Here is a 17,627-nt window from a genome sequence, read left to right as displayed (position 1 = left end):
GGAACCCAACCAAAACCTGCAAACCCACAGGTCTTTAATAAAGGAGGGGCTCGCCAACGATGCCATAATCATCCAACTACAACACCGACTTGTTGGTATGAGATCTTATTTTTAAATATTGCATAGTAGACCATAGCTGACTGCTAGTGCCTTAAATAGTCAACGATTCATTGAGTCACCCAGTACCCAATTTCTATTTTATTTCTAAAACTGTTTTAAATGTCTTTCGGTTGTTTGAAACCGTGAGCTACATCTGGTTTTGTGGTTGTTCCCCACTTGGAGACGTTGTTTGGACAGTTCCAATGATCTTAAAGAAGAAAGGGGGGGGGGGGGGGAAACAGCTCCACTGATCTAACACCATCCAGATGGGATCTTTGATAATTCTTTGAATAAATTCACATGTCAGATTTCTGCCATCTTTGTCTCAGGGTGTGACCAAGGCATTTTTCACTACCTCTTCCCCTGATCGTAAGGAGGGGTGCCAGTCCCTGTGGAGATCATGTTAAATACCCTGCAATCGAATGTGATGATCTTTATTCTTTACCCTCCTACCCGACATTTCACTCATTTCTAATCCACTGAGCTGGAATGCAGAGCAAAGACAACACAAACCTGGTGTCATCACTACGGTGTAGATTACTCACTACAGTGAAGATTACTCACTACGGTGTAGATTACTCACTACAGTGAAGATTACTCACTACGGTGAAGATTACTCACTACAGTGAAGATTACTCCCAGACTACAGTGAAGATTACTCACTACGGTGTAGATTACTCCGAGACTACAGTGAAGATTACTCACTACAGTGAAGATTACTCCCAGACTACAGTGAAGATTACTCACTACGGTGTAGATTACTCCCAGACTACAGTGAAGATTACTCACTACAGTGAAGATTACTCCCAGACTACAGTGAAGATTACTCACTACAGTGAAGATTACTCCCAGACTACAGTGAAGATTACTCACTACAGTGAAGATTACTCCCAGACTACAGTGAAGATTACTCACTACAGTGAAGATTACTCACTACGGTGTAGATTACTCCCAGACTACAGTGAAGATTACTCACTACAGTGAAGATTACTCACTACGGTGTAGATTACTCCCAGACTACAGTGAAGATTACTCACTACAGTGAAGATTACTCCCAGACTACAGTGAAGATTACTCACTACGGTGTAGATTACTCTCAGACTACAGTGAAGACTACTCACTACGGTGAAGATTACTCACTACAGTGAAGATTACTCCCAGACTACAGTGAAGATTACTCACTACGGTGTAGATTACTCCCAGACTACAGTGAAGATTACTCACTACAGTGAAGATTACTCCCAGACTACAGTGAAGATTACTCACTACGGTGTAGATTACTCCCAGACTACAGTGAAGATTACTCACTACAGTGAAGATTACTCCCAGACTACAGTGAAGATTACTCACTACAGTGAAGATTACTCCCAGACTACAGTGAAGATTACTCACTACAGTGAAGATTACTCCCAGACTACAGTGAAGATTACTCACTACAGTGAAGATTACTCCCAGACTACAGTGAAGATTACTCACTACAGTGTAGATTACTCCCAGACTACAGTGAAGATTACTCCCAGACTACAGTGAAGATTACTCACTACAGTGAAGATTACTCCCAGACTACAGTGAAGATTACTCACTACGGTGTAGATTACTCTCAGACTACAGTGAAGATTACTCACTACGGTGTAGATTACTCACAAACTACAGTGTAGCCTGCACTTTTTTGTTTTGGAATTGACTGTGTTCATGCCTTCCCCCCCACAGTGTTTTAGTTTAAAGTGATATGTCTGCAAAAAAGCACTTTTGTTTTGTCCAGAGAGATGAGAAGTTTCAGAGTGCCTGGACCCAAGGCATGCGTGAGATCCAGCACAGGGGCACCTGGCCACAGCAGGGAGCGGGCAAGACACACCGAACGACATCACATGATACGCCTTAGTCAGAATGACAGGAAAAGAAATACCCTGGTCTTAGATGTGTGCGCACACGCACGCACACACACACACACACGCGCGCACACACACACACACACACACACACACACACGGCTGAGGCCCACAGACGCAGACGCTAAGCTCAGGCAGGTGTGTGGATGCTTTTCTACGGAGCTGCGGTACCTGGTGGGAGAGTCGCGTGGCTCCAGAGCCCTGGGTTCCGGAGAAGGAGGAGGAGAGGGGGGGGCCTGCCGGAGGCTCACAGCCCATTGCCACCTCCTCATCCTGGGGGACAGGAACACGAGGCCGGACTGGCTGGTCTAGGACATCGTACTGCTGCTGCTCCTCAGCCGGTCGGGGCACCTGCTGGTGTACGCACACACACACACACGCGCACACACACGCGCACACACGCACACACACACACACACTAGACTTACACTACACACCAATACTGAATATATCTTAATGATCTATATCCAATAGACTTACACTACACACTAATATTGAATTTCTTGGCTGATACGATAACCGATAATTAGCACCTTGTGGCCATAACCAATATTAATAACCCATAATTGTACTTTTAAAACAAGTTCAAAGTATCATCTATATATAAAGATCAATGGCTGTAAGATATGCTAAACTCTAGAAATGGATCATAAATTAATTTTATGTAGCCATGTCACAGGTAAATCAGACATCAGTGTCACTAGAAATGTTGCTCTTAACAAAAGGGGAAACCTGTGAAACCTGTGGCTAAAAACCCCCCAGAAAACAAAGCATTACAGCAGAACTCCACTGTCAACAAAAAAAACAACTGGTGTGAAATTTAAAATCAATTGTGTTGGAAAAAACAATGAATGGTGTGAAAATGAAGTATTAATAAACAGTTTGCACTTTACAAAAGAAATGGAACCATCTCTGAGGATTATCCCTGCAGTATTACATAAAGGAAACAGGAAGCTTAATATGTCAGATAGGTGAAAATGATTCATTATTGACCAAAGTTCTAATACCAAACCGATAATGATAAATTAAAAATTGTCTTTATCGACAAATTATATTTTGGCTGCCAGTGTTTTGTGTACCTGTACTTTACACATTACACATTTACCAACACTCCACCCTGAGGTCAAGGATCAGCTGTGTGTGTGTGTGTGTGTGTGTATGCAGCCATTAAATGAAGGCATCCTGCACATCATATGGAGGGATGCACACACGTGCACGCACACACACACATACATACACACGTGCACACGCACGTGCACACCACAGAGACTAGGGCACATGGCTTCACCTCAGTATGTGTGTAAGAGGGAAAAAGACTGAAACACAAGTGTCATTGTGTATTAGTTGCTACACACTTCAGGATGCTGTTATACACCTGGAATTCTGGGTAAGTAAACCACAGAAACTGAGGGACATAACGGCGACATTAAGCACTAGCTCACGCCTGGGCCCGAATACTGACACCCATGACGCTACAATTAAAACCCGTTAATCCAGCACGTACCACTAATGTCCGGCAAACACCGCGAGCGCACAACCTGAGCAAGGCCTCCGCCATGTCAAAGTCTGATCGGTATGATGGGGCGATCAGCTGAACCTTGCAGGCCAGACCGAGAGCCGAGCCTGACGGGCAGGCTTTGGTGCCTGGCTTTGTTCAGCAGGCCTGAGGTAATGAAAAACAGCACCCCTGTCACCACCTTTGGGTTCCTGATTGCATTATCAAACCTGCAGCCATGCTTGGCATCTGAGTGTGACCTTGTTAACTGCCAGGGTAATTAAGTTTAACCAATTGGGAGAAAGGATGATAAATTATTAGCAGGAAGATTTTTGTTCACATTTTATTAAATTGGCCTGTCAAAGGGGTTGGCCAAATTATCAGGGGCCTCGTTTGTTGGAGGCCAGCCATATTGCTGCATCTGTTACAATTATTTATAATTTCAAGCAGTCCAAAAAAAAAAAAAAAAAAAACCTACCGATTTAGGCAGCAACCGCGTAAAGCAATTTACAAATTATCTGATGAGGGAGTGTTTGAGGCTTTTCTCTCATTTCCAGCCAGCAAAGAAGAGACTAGGGAGAGAGGGAGGGAGAGGGGCAGAGAAAGAGAGAGAGAGAGAAAGACAGAATGAGAGATGGAAAGTGAGAGAGAAAGAGAGAGAGTAGAAAGGCGTGCTGTAATTACAGAAGGCGATTAGGCTCTTGTGGGATCTGGCTGGTATGAGAGGACCCAGTGTAGATGGGGCAGGAACATATGCAGGGGCTCGTGATGGTTCTCCCCGGGGCTCCTGACCCGTCGGCGGGCGCACGCACGAGGGCTGCATGCGAATTAGCAGAGCACCCCGCTGCTAACACGCCACACGCGTGCCGTTTACCGCCCAAAACAAACCAGACTGGCGCTAATTACCCGGCCGACGCAGAACGGACCGGCCCACGGGTGCCAGCAGGCAGCCGGCCCGGACGGGTCCGGACGGGCTTCCGTCGCTCGGGTGCTCATACACAGAGAGGAAAGAAAGAACTTTTAGCAGATTTCAGTGCGTTTAAACACAGCTGGACACAATTTGCACATAGAAGCATCTCCTGTAATATAATCGCATGTATGCATGTTTTGATTTAAATGTACAGGCTGTGTGAGGGTCTGTGTGTGTGCAAGAAAAAACAACTAAAAAAAAACAACTAAAAAAATAATATTATTATTATCTCAGATTGTAGGCCAGATAAGTGCAGTTATGTGCAAGCGTAAGTGCGTATTTATATACTGTAGTTTGAGTAAGGTGTGTGTGTGTGTGTGAGAGAGAGACCTATGAGCCCAGACCACATGGCCAGAGTATATTAACAAGCATCAGTACACACAGCTCTGGTCTTATGAGAACACTCTAACTACTACAGACACAAACACCAGTCACAGCACCACACTGGCCTCATTATCAGACCAAACACCAGTCATAGCACAGCTCCTCATAGCACCACAGTGGCCCTGTTATCAGACGTTATCCTTACCAACATCACAGCTCATCTGAAGGAAAGGTCAGTACCAGCCCAGTTACAGATGTAAACTGCTGGTGTACACATAAAACCTCTGGAAAAATACTTCAAATGTGACATAAGTGTAAGTCTAAGAAACAAACTTGGCAAAACACGGTGCCGTAGATGGTGGCAGAAACGTCCAAGAAATGTTTTCCTCTATATTAAATGATCTCTATATCTGAGTTTTTATTTTAGCTACAAACAAGCCACATTTCCAGCTCATATCACTAACTCACACCAGCTATTAAACAAATGTATGAAGATTTATGCCCCATAGAGGATATTTATTTAGTTACACCTCAGTCTGACGGTGGGTAGCATCCATATCATCACCATGAGGCACAGGTATGTTGTGTGTTCTGTTTTTAAATTCATGATGGCTTTGATGTTAGCTGCTGCCAAGTCTCAAATCAATCTGTTTGTATCTTTTGCAGGTATTCAGTTGTTCTATAATTAAGATTGTAGGAAAAAAAGGTACTCAGCACTGTAACATTTTAAGATACGCAAGATGGCCTTACCGAAGGAATTTTAAGGTACTGTTGCCTAAAACTCTGTTTATTGATCATCTATCATTTTAGCAAATTAGCGAGTCTTTGCCAGCTCTTTAAATTCACTGGCTGTGAGCAAAAATCTTTTATCTCATATCACCAAATTTGATGCACTTCAAATTTGGTGATATGAGATGAAAACCTCCAGAACTCAGTGTAAGTTCTGTTCTCTATTAAGTATAGTAAGTAACCCGCACAAGTAAGTATAGTAACCCACACAAGTTAACTGATGTAATTAAAATTATAATCTGCAATTTCCAATAATTTTTAACCATGAAATCAGAAACCTTTCAATTATTTTAAGCAAACATGCACACGCCAGCTAATTGGCGGAGAGGCCTGTGGCCAGCCGTGGTCAGGCTGTCGGCTCAGGGCTTGGGGGTGTGTGCGCTGGGCTCACGCCAGCCCCTCCGCATGGCGTCCATGATCAAAGGAAGCAGGACTGCTACTCTAAACATGACCCCACATAACAAGACGCAGCAGCACAGGGTGGGGGTGGGGTGTGGGAGCTGACACTTCAATTATACATCTGACAGCTCCTGCATTCATTCACCAGTGTTAACACACACACACACACACACACACACACACACACTATACTGCTATTGGAGGAAGTGGCCCAGTCCCAGGTTGTTCCGGGGGGGAGTACAAGACAGACAGAAAGAAAGAGAGAGCTGGAGAGAGAGAGACAGAGAGAGAAAGCTATACAAGTTTCATCAGCTCAGAGCAAGGCTCTATCTCAAGGGTTAAGCAACTGTTTTCATTAGTTCCCTGCTTCTTACTTCCATGGCGATGTAATAGAAAAGTATGAATAACACGAATGCTGCTAAATCAAAACAACGTGCCGGGGCAGTCTGCATTGCCCCGCAGGTCGCCCCGGCGCTACAGGGACCACGTCTTGAACTAACGGCACATCCGTTGGCCGCAAAGTCACATGGTTCCCATGCAGGGCTGTGGTACAGGCTGGGGGTTGGGTGATGTTGGGGCAGACGTAGGGTGGCTTTTTCTCGAATAACCGCCTGGTTACAATTACAAACTGCTTGTCTGAAATTTACGGCCCAAGGTCCTGGGGTGCACAGAGAGACATGACGGATGGCGACCACAACACACACTCCTGACCAGAGTGGGCTATCGCCATGACAACCTGGGAAAAAAACACCCCATCTCCCAGCCTTAGGGGTTCCTGTGGCAGCTGACCACCTGGCGGCAACTGCTGAGCCTGCAGCAAGGCGGGGACATTGTCCCCAGCTCGCCCAGGTGGGCCATCTCGGAGCTGTGTGGGGACAGGCCCATCCGCTCCTAATAAACACCACACACTGCCGTCCGAACCACATACGTCTACACAGGGCACAGACTTGGCCAGACGGTCCGAGACTCTCTCTGAGACCAGGAGCTCCTCAGCACTCATTAACTCGCCTACTCAGGAGTGCCGGCCAGACGATCTCAGCATCCACCATGACTGGACCGGTCTCAGACTGAGCCGCACAGGTCTGGCTGCCGAGAGGACCGTAGCAGGTCCTGGGTGTGTCTTGACCTTGCTCACCTCATTAGCCTGGTGCTGTGGTGCTGGAGAAGACAACCACCACCCCAGGAACAGGAGCGACGGAGGTCAGATGCACAGCAGGGCAACAAACAGTGTGTGGAGCTCCTCCCCCTCATTAGCATACAGTTCGCAGCAGCCTAATTTAAATGTGTGACCTCACACCCCGCACCCCCAGCCAGTGTCTCCCAGTTGCACTACTCTCCCTCAATCAGCTCTTTGATCATCTCCAACAGAAACGTCCAAACATTTAAAATTTAAATAAAGCTCTCAAAAAAAGCATTAGAATTGAACAGGTGCTTGCAAGGAAGTTGTTACAGAATTCCAGATTACGGAGGAACACGCACCCTGTCCGTGTAATTCCAGGCAGGGAAGCCGGCAGGCTCGGGATGGCCGAGGTGTTCGCTTTGATGTCGGCGGGGAGGCAAGCTGAGAAACAAAGGTGCGATGCAGGAACTACATGCGCTCAGTAAACATGGTTTAATATTGATGCAGCACATCCCATCGCCACAGAAAACATTCGCTGATTAGTGAAGATGTGATCTGCCTTAAGCTGGCACAGGTGCCTAGTAGTGCAAACACAAGCATACAGCTCTACACAAACCCATTCAAGCCCATTCTTGCTCCAAATTCCGTTGTGTTAAGTGTGGCCCTGTAGATATGCATATTAATTGCTAAGTATTAATTACTAAGTTTCTCTCAGCTGTAGCTGTATTTAATGATTTGCTAATTGATCTATTTATATGTGGGATAACTGCCAAAGAGGAATATTGAACCATTTCCCTCCAATTTCCCTCCAGTGCTGCTACACACTCCCATCTGGCCACACCTACTGAACCACACCTACCTGAAGCCCTCTTCCAAAGCCCACCTGGCAACACCTACCTTCTCACCTGTCCTGTTAAATCATAAAGGTACACACTCCAACATGTGCTTTCCTAAAAATAACTACAACATTTCCATCTTACATATGCTCTACAAACAGGATTCACAGCTCAGCTCACAAATAAGACACGTGTAGCAGAAAACAGTACAGGCTGTTAAACAAAACCAGACGAGTCAGAAGACAGCTGACTGTGTGTCTTGACTGTGTGTGTGTGTGTATGTGTGTGTGTTAGACTATAATGTTAAAAAGATTAATGTTCAGAACAGTCTCTCTCATGCTATAATACGCTGTATTAGGTTTTATAAGAAGCAGTTCAAGTTTTTGTTTTCATTTATAGTTCAGCTTTCAGTTTAGTAAGAATCTGTTTTACACAATGACGCTATACACTACTTCATAGAAATCTTCTGCTTTGAAACCAAACAGAATCTTGACTATATCAATTCTTACACTGCTAATATGTGTATCTGTATGCATGAAACCATTTGTCAACTTTTCATGGATATAGAAAACTGTAAAGATGTGTGTGTGTGTGTGTGTGTGTGTGGTTGAGGCATGTTGAAGGACTTATCCTCAGTGTGCGGTTAGCTAAAGTGCACATTAGGCAGTCCTCATCCACCCAGGGACCAGAACGTGACGTAAACTACTCCTCCTGTCCTCAACACGGCCTCACCTCAAAGAGCTGTGGCTGCGGGGGCGGGGCCTGTGGCTGCGGGGGCGGGGCCTGCAGGCAGGCTGCCTCTGCCTGGCACATCCTCTCCCTCAACTGCTGGAGCTCAGCCTGCAGCTGGGAGATGTGGTGGTCCCTCTGATGGAGCTGTGCGCTGAGGACCGTCTCCCTCTGACGCAGGTTGTCCTCACTGCACCGCAGGGCCTGGTAGGACACACTCAACTCAGTGTAGAGCTAAAAGAGAGAGAGAAAGAAAAAGAGAGAAGGGAGAGAGAGAGACACACACACAGAATCAGCAAGAGGGTCATAGAAAGATTGCGGGAGTCAGGCAGAAAGAGAAAGTAAGAGACTTTCTAGAGAATCTGAATCTGTAAACATGTGCTACAGTCAGTTGGTTCAAAAACAGTAGAAACAGCGGACAAGTCCATGTGGAGTTTCCATGGCAATGAGAGAACAGATGCTAAGATCATCAGGAGAACTTAATAGTTCTCTTGAAGAGTGAGGCTTAACTTACAGATAGGCCAGTCATTACACAGGACACACACACACACACACACACACACACACACACACACACACACACAGAACCTCTGCCAAAATACATATACAGATATACAGAGATCATCTACTCCACCACACACAGAATGCGCCAGTGTGGCTGTGTGTGTTACCAGCTGGTAGGAGGTGACGTGTGTGTGTGTGTGTGTGTGTGTGTGTGTGTGTGTGTGTGTGTGTGTGTGTAACCTGCTGGTAGGAGGAGACGTGTGTGTGTGCGTAACCTGCTGGTAGGAGGTGACGTGTGTGTGTCTGTGTGTGTGTTACCTGCTGGTAGGAGGTGACGTGTGTGTGTGTGTGTGTATATGTTACCTGCTGATAGGAGGTGATGTGTGTGTGTGTGTGTTACCTGCTGGTAGGAGGTGACGTGCGTGTGTGTTACCTGCAGGTAGGAGGTGACGTGCGTGTGTGTTACCTGCTGGTAGGAGGTGACGTGTGAGTGTGTGTTACCTGCTGATAGGAGGTGACGTGTGTGTGTGTTACCTGCTGGGAGGAGGTGATGTGTGTGTGTGTGTGTGTGTTACCTGCTGGTAGGAGGTGACGTGCGTGTGTGTGTGTTACCTGCTGGTAGGAGGTGACGTCTGTGTGTGTGTGTGTGTGTGTGTGTGTGTGTGTGTGTGTGTGTGTGTTACCTGCTGGTAGGAGGTGACGTGTATGTATGTGTGTGTGTGTGTGTGTGACCTGCTGGTAAGAGGTGACGTGTGTGTGTGTGACCTGCTGGTAGGAGGTGACGTGTGTGTGTGTGTGTGTGTGTGTGTGTTACCTGCTGGTAGCAGGTGACGTGTGTGTGTGTGTGTGTGTGTGTGTGTGTGTTATCTGCTGGTAGGAGGTGACATGTGTGTGGGTGTGTGTAACCTGCTGGTAGGAGGTGACGTGTGTGTGTGTGTGTGTGTTACCTGCTGGTAGGAGGTGACGTGTGTGTGTGTGTGTGTGTGTGTGTGTGTGTGTGTGTGTGTGTATATATGTTACCTGCTGGTATGAGGTGATGTGTGTGTGTGTGTGTGTTACCTGCTGGTAGGAGGTGACGTGCGTGTGTGTGTGTTACCTGCTGGTAGGAGGTGACGTGTGTGTGTGTTACCTGCTGGTAGGAGGTGACGTGTGTGTGTGTGTGTGACCTGCTGGTAAGAGGTGACGTGTGTGTGTGTGTGTTACCTGCTGGTAGGAGGTGACGTGTGTGTATGTGAGTGTGTGTGTGTGTGTGTGTGTGTGTGTGTGTGTGTGTGTGACCTGCGGGTAGAAGGTGACGTGTTTGTGTGTGTGTTACCTGCTGGTAGGAGGTGATGTGTGTGTGTGCGTGCGTGCATGCGTGTGACCTGCTGGTAGGAGGTGATGTGTGTGTGTGTGTGTGTGTGTGTGTGTGTGTGTGTGTTACCTGCTGGTAGGAGGTGACGTGTGTGTGTGTGTGTGTGTGTGTGTGTGTATGTGTGTGTGACCTGCTGGTAAGAGGTGATGTGTGTGTGTGTGTGTGTGTGTGTGTGTGTGTGTGTGACCTGCTGGTAGGAGGTGACGTGTGTGTGTGTGTGTGTGTTACCTGCTGGTAGGAGGTGATGTGTGTGTGTGTGTGTGTGTGTGTGTGTGTGTGTGTGTGTGTGTGACCTGCTGGTAAGAGGTGACGTGTGTGTGTGTGTGTGACCTGCTGGTAGGAGGTGACGTGTGTGTGTGTGTGTGTGTTACCTGCTGGTAGGAGGTGACGTGTGTTTGTGTGTGTGTTACCTGCTGGTAGGAGGTGACGTGTGTGTGTGTGTGTGTGTCATACCTGCTGATAGGAGGTGACGTGTGAGTGTGTGTTACCTGCTGATAGGAGGTGACGTGTGTGTGTGTGTTACCTGCTGATAGGAGGTGACGTGTGTGTGTGTGTTACCTGCTGGTAGGAGGTGACGTGTGTGTGTGTTACCTGCTGGTAGGAGGTGACGTGTGTGTGTGTGTGTGTGTGTGTGTGTGTGTGTGTGTGTGTGTGACCTGCTGGTAAGAGGTGACGTGTGTGTATGTGTGTTACCTGCTGGTAGGAGGTGACGTGTGTGTATGTGAGTGTGTGTGTGTGTGTGTGTGTGTGTGTGACCTGCGGGTAGGAGGTGACGTGTTTGTGTGTGTGTTACCTGCTGGTAGGAGGTGATGTGTGTGTGTGTGTGTGTGAGTGCGTGTGACCTGCTGGTAGGAGGTGACGTGTGTGTGTGTGTGTGTGTGTGACCTGCTGGTAAGAGGTGATATGTGTGTGTGTGTGTGTGTGTGTGTGTGTGTGTGTGTGTGTGTGTGTGTGTGTGACCTGCTGGTAGGAGGTGACGTGTGTGTGTGTGTGTGTTACCTGCTGGTAGGAGGTGACGTGTGTGTGTGTGTGCGTGCGTGTGACCTGCTGGTAGGAGGTGATGTGTGTGTGTGTGTGTGTGTGTGTGTGTGTGTGTGTGTGTGTGTGTGTGTGTGTGTGTGTGTGACCTGCTGGTAGGAGGTGACGTGTGTGTGTGTGTGTTACCTGCTGGTAGGAGGTGACGTGTGTGTGTGCGTGTGTGTGTGTTACCTGCCGGTAGGAGGTGACGTGTGTGTGTGCGTGTGTACGTGTTACCTCTTGGTAGGAGGTGACGTGTGTGTGTGTGTGTGTGTGACCTGCTGGTAGGAGGTGATGTGTGTGTGTGTGTGTGTTACCTGCTGGTAGGAGGTGACGTGTGTGTGTGTGTGTGTGTGTGTGTGTGTGTGTGTGTGTGTGTATGTGTGTGTGACCTGCTGGTAAGAGGTGATGTGTGTGTGTGTGTGTGTGTGTGTGTGTGTGACCTGCTGGTAGGAGGTGACGTGTGTGTGTGTGTGTGTGTGTGTGTGTGTGTGTGTGTGTGTGTGTGTGTGACCTGCTGGTAAGAGGTGACGTGTGTGTGTGTGTAACCTGCTGGTAGGAGGTGACGTGTGTGTGTGTGTGTGTGTGTGTGTGTGTGTGTGTGTGTGTGTGTGTGTGTGTGTGTGTGTGTGTGTGTGTGTGTTACCTGCTGGTAGGAGGTGACGTGTGTTTGTGTGTGTGTTACCTGCTGGTAGGAGGTGACGTGTGTGTGTGTGTGTGTGTGTGTGTCATACCTGCTGATAGGAGGTGACGTGTGTGTGTGTTACCTGCTGATAGGAGGTGACGTGTGTTACCTGCTGGTAGGAGGTGACGTGTGTGTGTGTGTGTGTGATACCTGTTGATAGGAGGTGACGTGTGTTTGTGCGTGTTACCTGCTGGTAGGAGCTGACGTGTGCGTGTGACCTGCTGGTAGGAGGTGATGTGTGCGCGTGTGACCTGTTGGTAGGAGGTGACGTGTGTGTGTGTGTGTGTGTGTTATCTGCTGGTAGGAGGTGATGTGTGTGTGTGTGTGTGTGTTACCTGCAGGTAAGAGGTGGTGTGTGTGTGTGTGTGTGTGTGTGTGTGTGTGTTACCTGCGGGTAGGAGGTGACGTGTGCGCGTGTGTGACTTGCTGGTAGGAGGTGACGTGTGTGTGTTTTACCTGCTGATAGGAGGTGACGTGTGTGTGTGTGTGTGTTACCTCCTGATAGGAGGTAACGTGTGTGTGTATGTGTGTTACCTGCTGGTAGGAGGTGACGTGTGTGTGTGTGTGTGCGTGCGTGTGACCTGCTGGTAGGAGGTGACGTGTGTGTGTGTTACCTGCTGATAGGAGGTGACGTGTGTTACCTGCTGGTAGGAGGTGACGTGTGTGTGTGTGTGTGTGATACCTGTTGATAGGAGGTGACGTGTGTTTGTGCGTGTTACCTGCTGGTAGGAGCTGACGTGTGCGTGTGACCTGCTGGTAGGAGGTGATGTGTGCGCGTGTGACCTGTTGGTAGGAGGTGACGTGTGTGTGTGTGTGTGTGTGTGTGTGTGTGTTATCTGCTGGTAGGAGGTGATGTGTGTGTGTGTGAGTGTGTTACCTGCAGGTAAGAGGTGGTGTGTGTGTGTGTGTGTGTGTGTGTGTGTGTTACCTGCGGGTAGGAGGTGACGTGTGCGCGTGTGTGACTTGCTGGTAGGAGGTGACGTGTGTGTGTTTTACCTGCTGATAGGAGGTGACGTGTGTGTGTGTGTGTGTTACCTCCTGATAGGAGGTAACGTGTGTGTGTATGTGTGTTACCTGCTGGTAGGAGGTGACGTGTGTGTGTGTGTGTGCGTGCGTGTGACCTGCTGGTAGGAGGTGACGTGTGTGTGTGTTACCTGCTGATAGGAGGTGACGTGTGTTACCTGCTGGTAGGAGGTGACGTGTGTGTGTGTGTGTGTGATACCTGTTGATAGGAGGTGACGTGTGTGTGTGTGTGTGTGTTACCTCCTGATAGGAGGTAACGTGTGTGTGTATGTGTGTTACCTGCTGGTAGGAGGTGACGTGTGTGTGTGTGTGCGTGCGTGTGACCTGCTGGTAGGAGGTGATGTGTGTGTGTGTGTGTGTGTGTGTGTGTGTGTGTGTGTGTGTGTGTGTGTGTGTGTGACCTGCTGGTAGGAGGTGACGTGTGTGTGTGTGTGTGTGTGTGTGTGTGTGTGTGTGTGTGTGTTACCTGCTGGTAGGAGGTGACGTGTGTTTGTGTGTGTGTTACCTGCTGGTAGGAGGTGACGTGTGTGTGTGTGTGTGTGTGTGTGTGTGTCATACCTGCTGATAGGAGGTGACGTGTGTGTGTGTTACCTGCTGATAGGAGGTGACGTGTGTGTGTTACCTGCTGATAGGAGGTGAAGTGTGTGTGTGTTACCTGCTGGTAGGAGGTGACGTGTGTGTGTGTGTGTGTGTGATACCTGTTGATAGGAGGTGACGTGTGTGTGTGCGTGTTACCTGCTGGTAGGAGCTGACGTGTGCGTGTGCGTGTGCGTGTGACCTGCTGGTAGGAGGTGATGTGTGCGCGTGTGACCTGTTGGTAGGAGGTGACGTGTGTGTGTGTGTGTGTGTGTGTGTGTTATCTGCTGGTAGGAGGTGATGTGTGTGTGTGTTACCTGCAGGTAAGAGGTGGTGTGTGTGTGTGTGTGTGTGTGTGTGTGTGTGTGTGTTACCTGCGGGTAGGAGGTGACGTGTGCGTGTGTGTGTGACCTGCTGGTAGGAGGTGACGTGTGCGCGTGTGTGACCTGCTGGTAGGAGGTGACGTGTGTGTGTGTTACCTGCTGATAGGAGGTGACGTGTGTGTGTGTGTGTTACCTCCTGATAGGAGGTAACGTGTGTGTGTATGTGTGTTACCTGCTGATAGGAGGTGACGTGTGTGTGTGTTACCTGCTGGTAGGAGGTGACGTGTCTGTGTGTGTGTGACCTGCTGGTAGGAGGTGACGTGTGTGTGTGTGTGTTACCTGCTGGTAGGAGGTGACGTGTGTGTGTGTTACCTGCTGGTAGGAGGTGACGTGTGTGTGTGTGTTACCTGCTGGTAGGAGGTGACGTGTGTGTATCTGTTACCTGCTGGTAGGAGGTGAAGTGTGTGTGTATTACATGCTGGTAGGAGGTGACGTGTGTGTGTGTGTGTGTTACCTGCTGGTAGGAGGTGATGTGTGTGTGTGTGTGTGTGTGTGTGTGTTACCTGCTGATAGGAGGTGACGTGTGTGTGTGTGTGTGTGTGTGTGTTACCTGCTGATAGGAGGTGACGTGTGTGTGTGTTACATACTGGTAGGAGGTGACGTGTGTGTGTGTGTTACCTGCTGGTAGGAGGTGATGTGTGTGTGTGTGTGTGTGTGTGTGTGTGTGTTACCTGCGGGGAGGAGGTGACGTGTGCGCGTGTGTGACCTGCTGGTAGGAGGTGAAGTGTGTGTGTGTTACCTGCTGATAGGAGGTGACGTGTGCGTGTGTTACATGCTGGTAGGAGGTGACGTGTGTGTGTGTGTTACCTGTTGGTAGGAGGTGATGTGTGTGTGTGTGTGTGTGTGTGTGTGTGTGTGTGTTACATGCTGATAGGAGGTGACGTGTGTGTGTGTGTGTGTTACCTCCTGATAGGAGGTGACGTGTGTGTATGTGTGTTACCTGCTGATAGGAGGTGACGTGTGTGTGTGCGCGTGTTACCTGCTGATAGGAGGTGACGTGTGTGTGTGTTACCTGCTGGTAGAAGGTGACGTGTGTTACCTGCTGGTAGGAGGTGACGTGTGTGTGTGTGTTACCTGCTGATAAGAGGTGACGTGTGTGTGTGCGTGTCTGTTACCTGCTGGTAGGAGGTGAAGTGTGTGTGTGTGTGTGTGTGTGTGTGTGTGTGACCTGCTGGTAAGAGGTGACGTGTGTGTGTGTGACCTGCTGGTAGGAGGTGATGTGTGTGTGTGTGTGTTTGTGTGTGTGTGTGTGTGTGTGTTACCTGCTGGTAGGAGGTGACGTGTGTTTGTGTGTGTGTTACCTGCTGGTAGGAGGTGATGTGTGTTTGTGTGTGTGTTACCTGCTGGTAGGAGGTGACGTGTGTGTGTGTGTGTGTGTGTGTGTGTCATACCTGCTGATAGGAGGTGACGTGTGTGTGTTACCTGCTGATAGGAGGTGACGTGTGTGTGTTACCTGCTGATAGGAGGTGAAGTGTGTGTGTGTTACCTGCTGGTAGGAGGTGACGTGTGGGTGATACCTGTTGATAGGAGGTGACGTGTGTGTGTGCGTGTTACCTGCTGGTAGGAGCTGACGTGTGCGTGTGCGTGTGCGTGTGACCTGCTGGTAGGAGGTGATGTGTGCGCGTGTGACCTGTTGGTAGGAGGTGACGTGTGTGTGTGTGTGTGTGTGTTATCTGCTGGTAGGAGGTGATGTGTGTGTGTGTTACCTGCAGGTAAGAGGTGGTGTGTGTGTGTGTGTGTGTGTGTGTGTGTGTGTGTGTGTGTGTGTGTGTGTGTGTGTGTTACCTGCGGGTAGGAGGTGACGTGTGCGTGTGTGTGTGACCTGCTGGTAGGAGGTGACGTGTGCGCGTGTGTGACCTGCTGGTAGGAGGTGACGTGTGTGTGTGTTACCTGCTGATAGGAGGTGACGTGTGTGTGTGTGTGTGTGTGTTACCTCCTGATAGGAGGTAACGTGTGTGTGTATGTGTGTTACCTGCTGATAGGAGGTGACGTGTGTGTGTGCGCGTGTTACCTGCTGATAGGAGGTGACGTGTGTGTGTGTTACCTGCTGGTAGAAGGTGACATGTCTGTGTGTGTGTGACCTGCTGGTAGGAGGTGACGTGTGTGTGTGTGTGTTACCTGCTGGTAGGAGGTGACGTGTGTGTGTGTTACCTGCTGGTAGGAGGTGACGTGTGTGTGTGTGTTACCTGCTGGTAGGAGGTGACGTGTGTGTATCTGTTACCTGCTGGTAGGAGGTGAAGTGTGTGTGTATTACATGCTGGTAGGAGGTGACGTGTGTGTGTGTGTGTGTTACCTGCTGGTAGGAGGTGATGTGTGTGTGTGTGTGTGTGTGTGTTACCTGCTGATAGGAGGTGACGTGTGTGTGTGTGTGTGTGTGTTACCTGCTGATAGGAGGTGACGTGTGTGTGTGTTACATACTGGTAGGAGGTGACGTGTGTGTGTGTGTTACCTGCTGGTAGGAGGTGATGTGTGTGTGTGTGTGTGTGTGTGTGTGTGTGTTACCTGCGGGGAGGAGGTGACGTGTGCGCGTGTGTGACCTGCTGGTAGGAGGTGAAGTGTGTGTGTGTTACCTGCTGATAGGAGGTGACGTGTGTGTGTGTTACATGCTGGTAGGAGGTGACGTGTGTGTGTGTGTTACCTGCTGGTAGGAGGTGATGTGTGTGTGTGTGTGTTTGTGTGTGTGTGTGTGTGTGTGTGTGTGTTACATGCTGATAGGAGGTGACGTGTGTGTGTGTGTTACCTCCTGATAGGAGGTGACGTGTGTGTATGTGTGTTACCTGCTGATAGGAGGTGACGTGTGTGTGTGCGCGTGTTACCTGCTGATAGGAGGTGACGTGTGTGTGTGTTACCTGCTGGTAGAAGGTGACGTGTGTTACCTGCTGGTAGGAGGTGACGTGTGTGTGTGTGTTACCTGCTGATAAGAGGTGACGTGTGTGTGTGCGTGTCTGTTACCTGCTGGTAGGAGGTGACGTGTGTGTGTGTGACCTGCTGGTAGGAGGTGACGTGTGTGTGTGTGACCTGCTGGTAGGAGGTGATGTGTGTGTGTGTGTGTGTGTGTGTGTGTGTGTGTATGTGACCTGCTGGTAAGAGGTGACGTGTGTGTGTGTGACCTGCTGGTAGGAGGTGATGTGTGTGTGTGTGTGTTTGTGTGTGTGTGTGTGTGTGTGTGTTACCTGCTGGTAGGAGGTGACGTGTGTTTGTGTGTGTGTTACCTGCTGGTAGGAGGTGACGTGTGTGTGTGTGTGTGTGTGTGTGTGTGTGTGTCATACCTGCTGATAGGAGGTGACGTGTGTGTGTGTTACCTGCTGATAGGAGGTGACGTGTGTGTGTTACCTGCTGATAGGAGGTGAAGTGTGTGTGTGTTACCTGCTGGTAGGAGGTGACGTGTGTGTGTGTGTGTGTGTGATACCTGTTGATAGGAGGTGACGTGTGTGT

At 49.0% G+C, this 17,627-nt stretch overlaps 1 protein-coding gene across 6 annotated transcripts in view; it reads right to left on the bottom strand.

Moving 5' to 3' along the window:
- The window catches only part of cntln (centlein, centrosomal protein), a 93,606-nt gene that overhangs the window by 51,488 nt on the left and 24,491 nt on the right, over window positions 1–17,627 (bottom strand). For 5 of the 6 annotated variants that reach the window (XM_081725347.1, XM_081725345.1, XM_081725349.1 and 2 more), the window contains 2 exons: window positions 8,654–8,884; window positions 2,160–2,342 (listed from right to left, as the gene is read on the bottom strand). In XM_081725347.1, coding sequence (XP_081581473.1) covers window positions 2,160–2,342; window positions 8,654–8,884 — 414 coding nt within the window. The remainder of the gene's footprint in view (window positions 1–2,159; window positions 2,343–8,653; window positions 8,885–17,627) is intronic. The other variant, XM_081725346.1, reaches the window with a different exon arrangement.

The sequence above is a fragment of the Electrophorus electricus genome, chromosome 12 (genome assembly GCF_041902795.1).
Source record: "Electrophorus electricus isolate QZ-2024a chromosome 12, ASM4190279v1, whole genome shotgun sequence".
Classification (NCBI taxonomy): Eukaryota; Metazoa; Chordata; class Actinopteri; order Gymnotiformes; family Gymnotidae; genus Electrophorus; species Electrophorus electricus.
The sequence above is the reverse complement of the archived record's forward strand: the minus strand, read 5'-3'. Positions and strand labels throughout refer to the sequence as shown.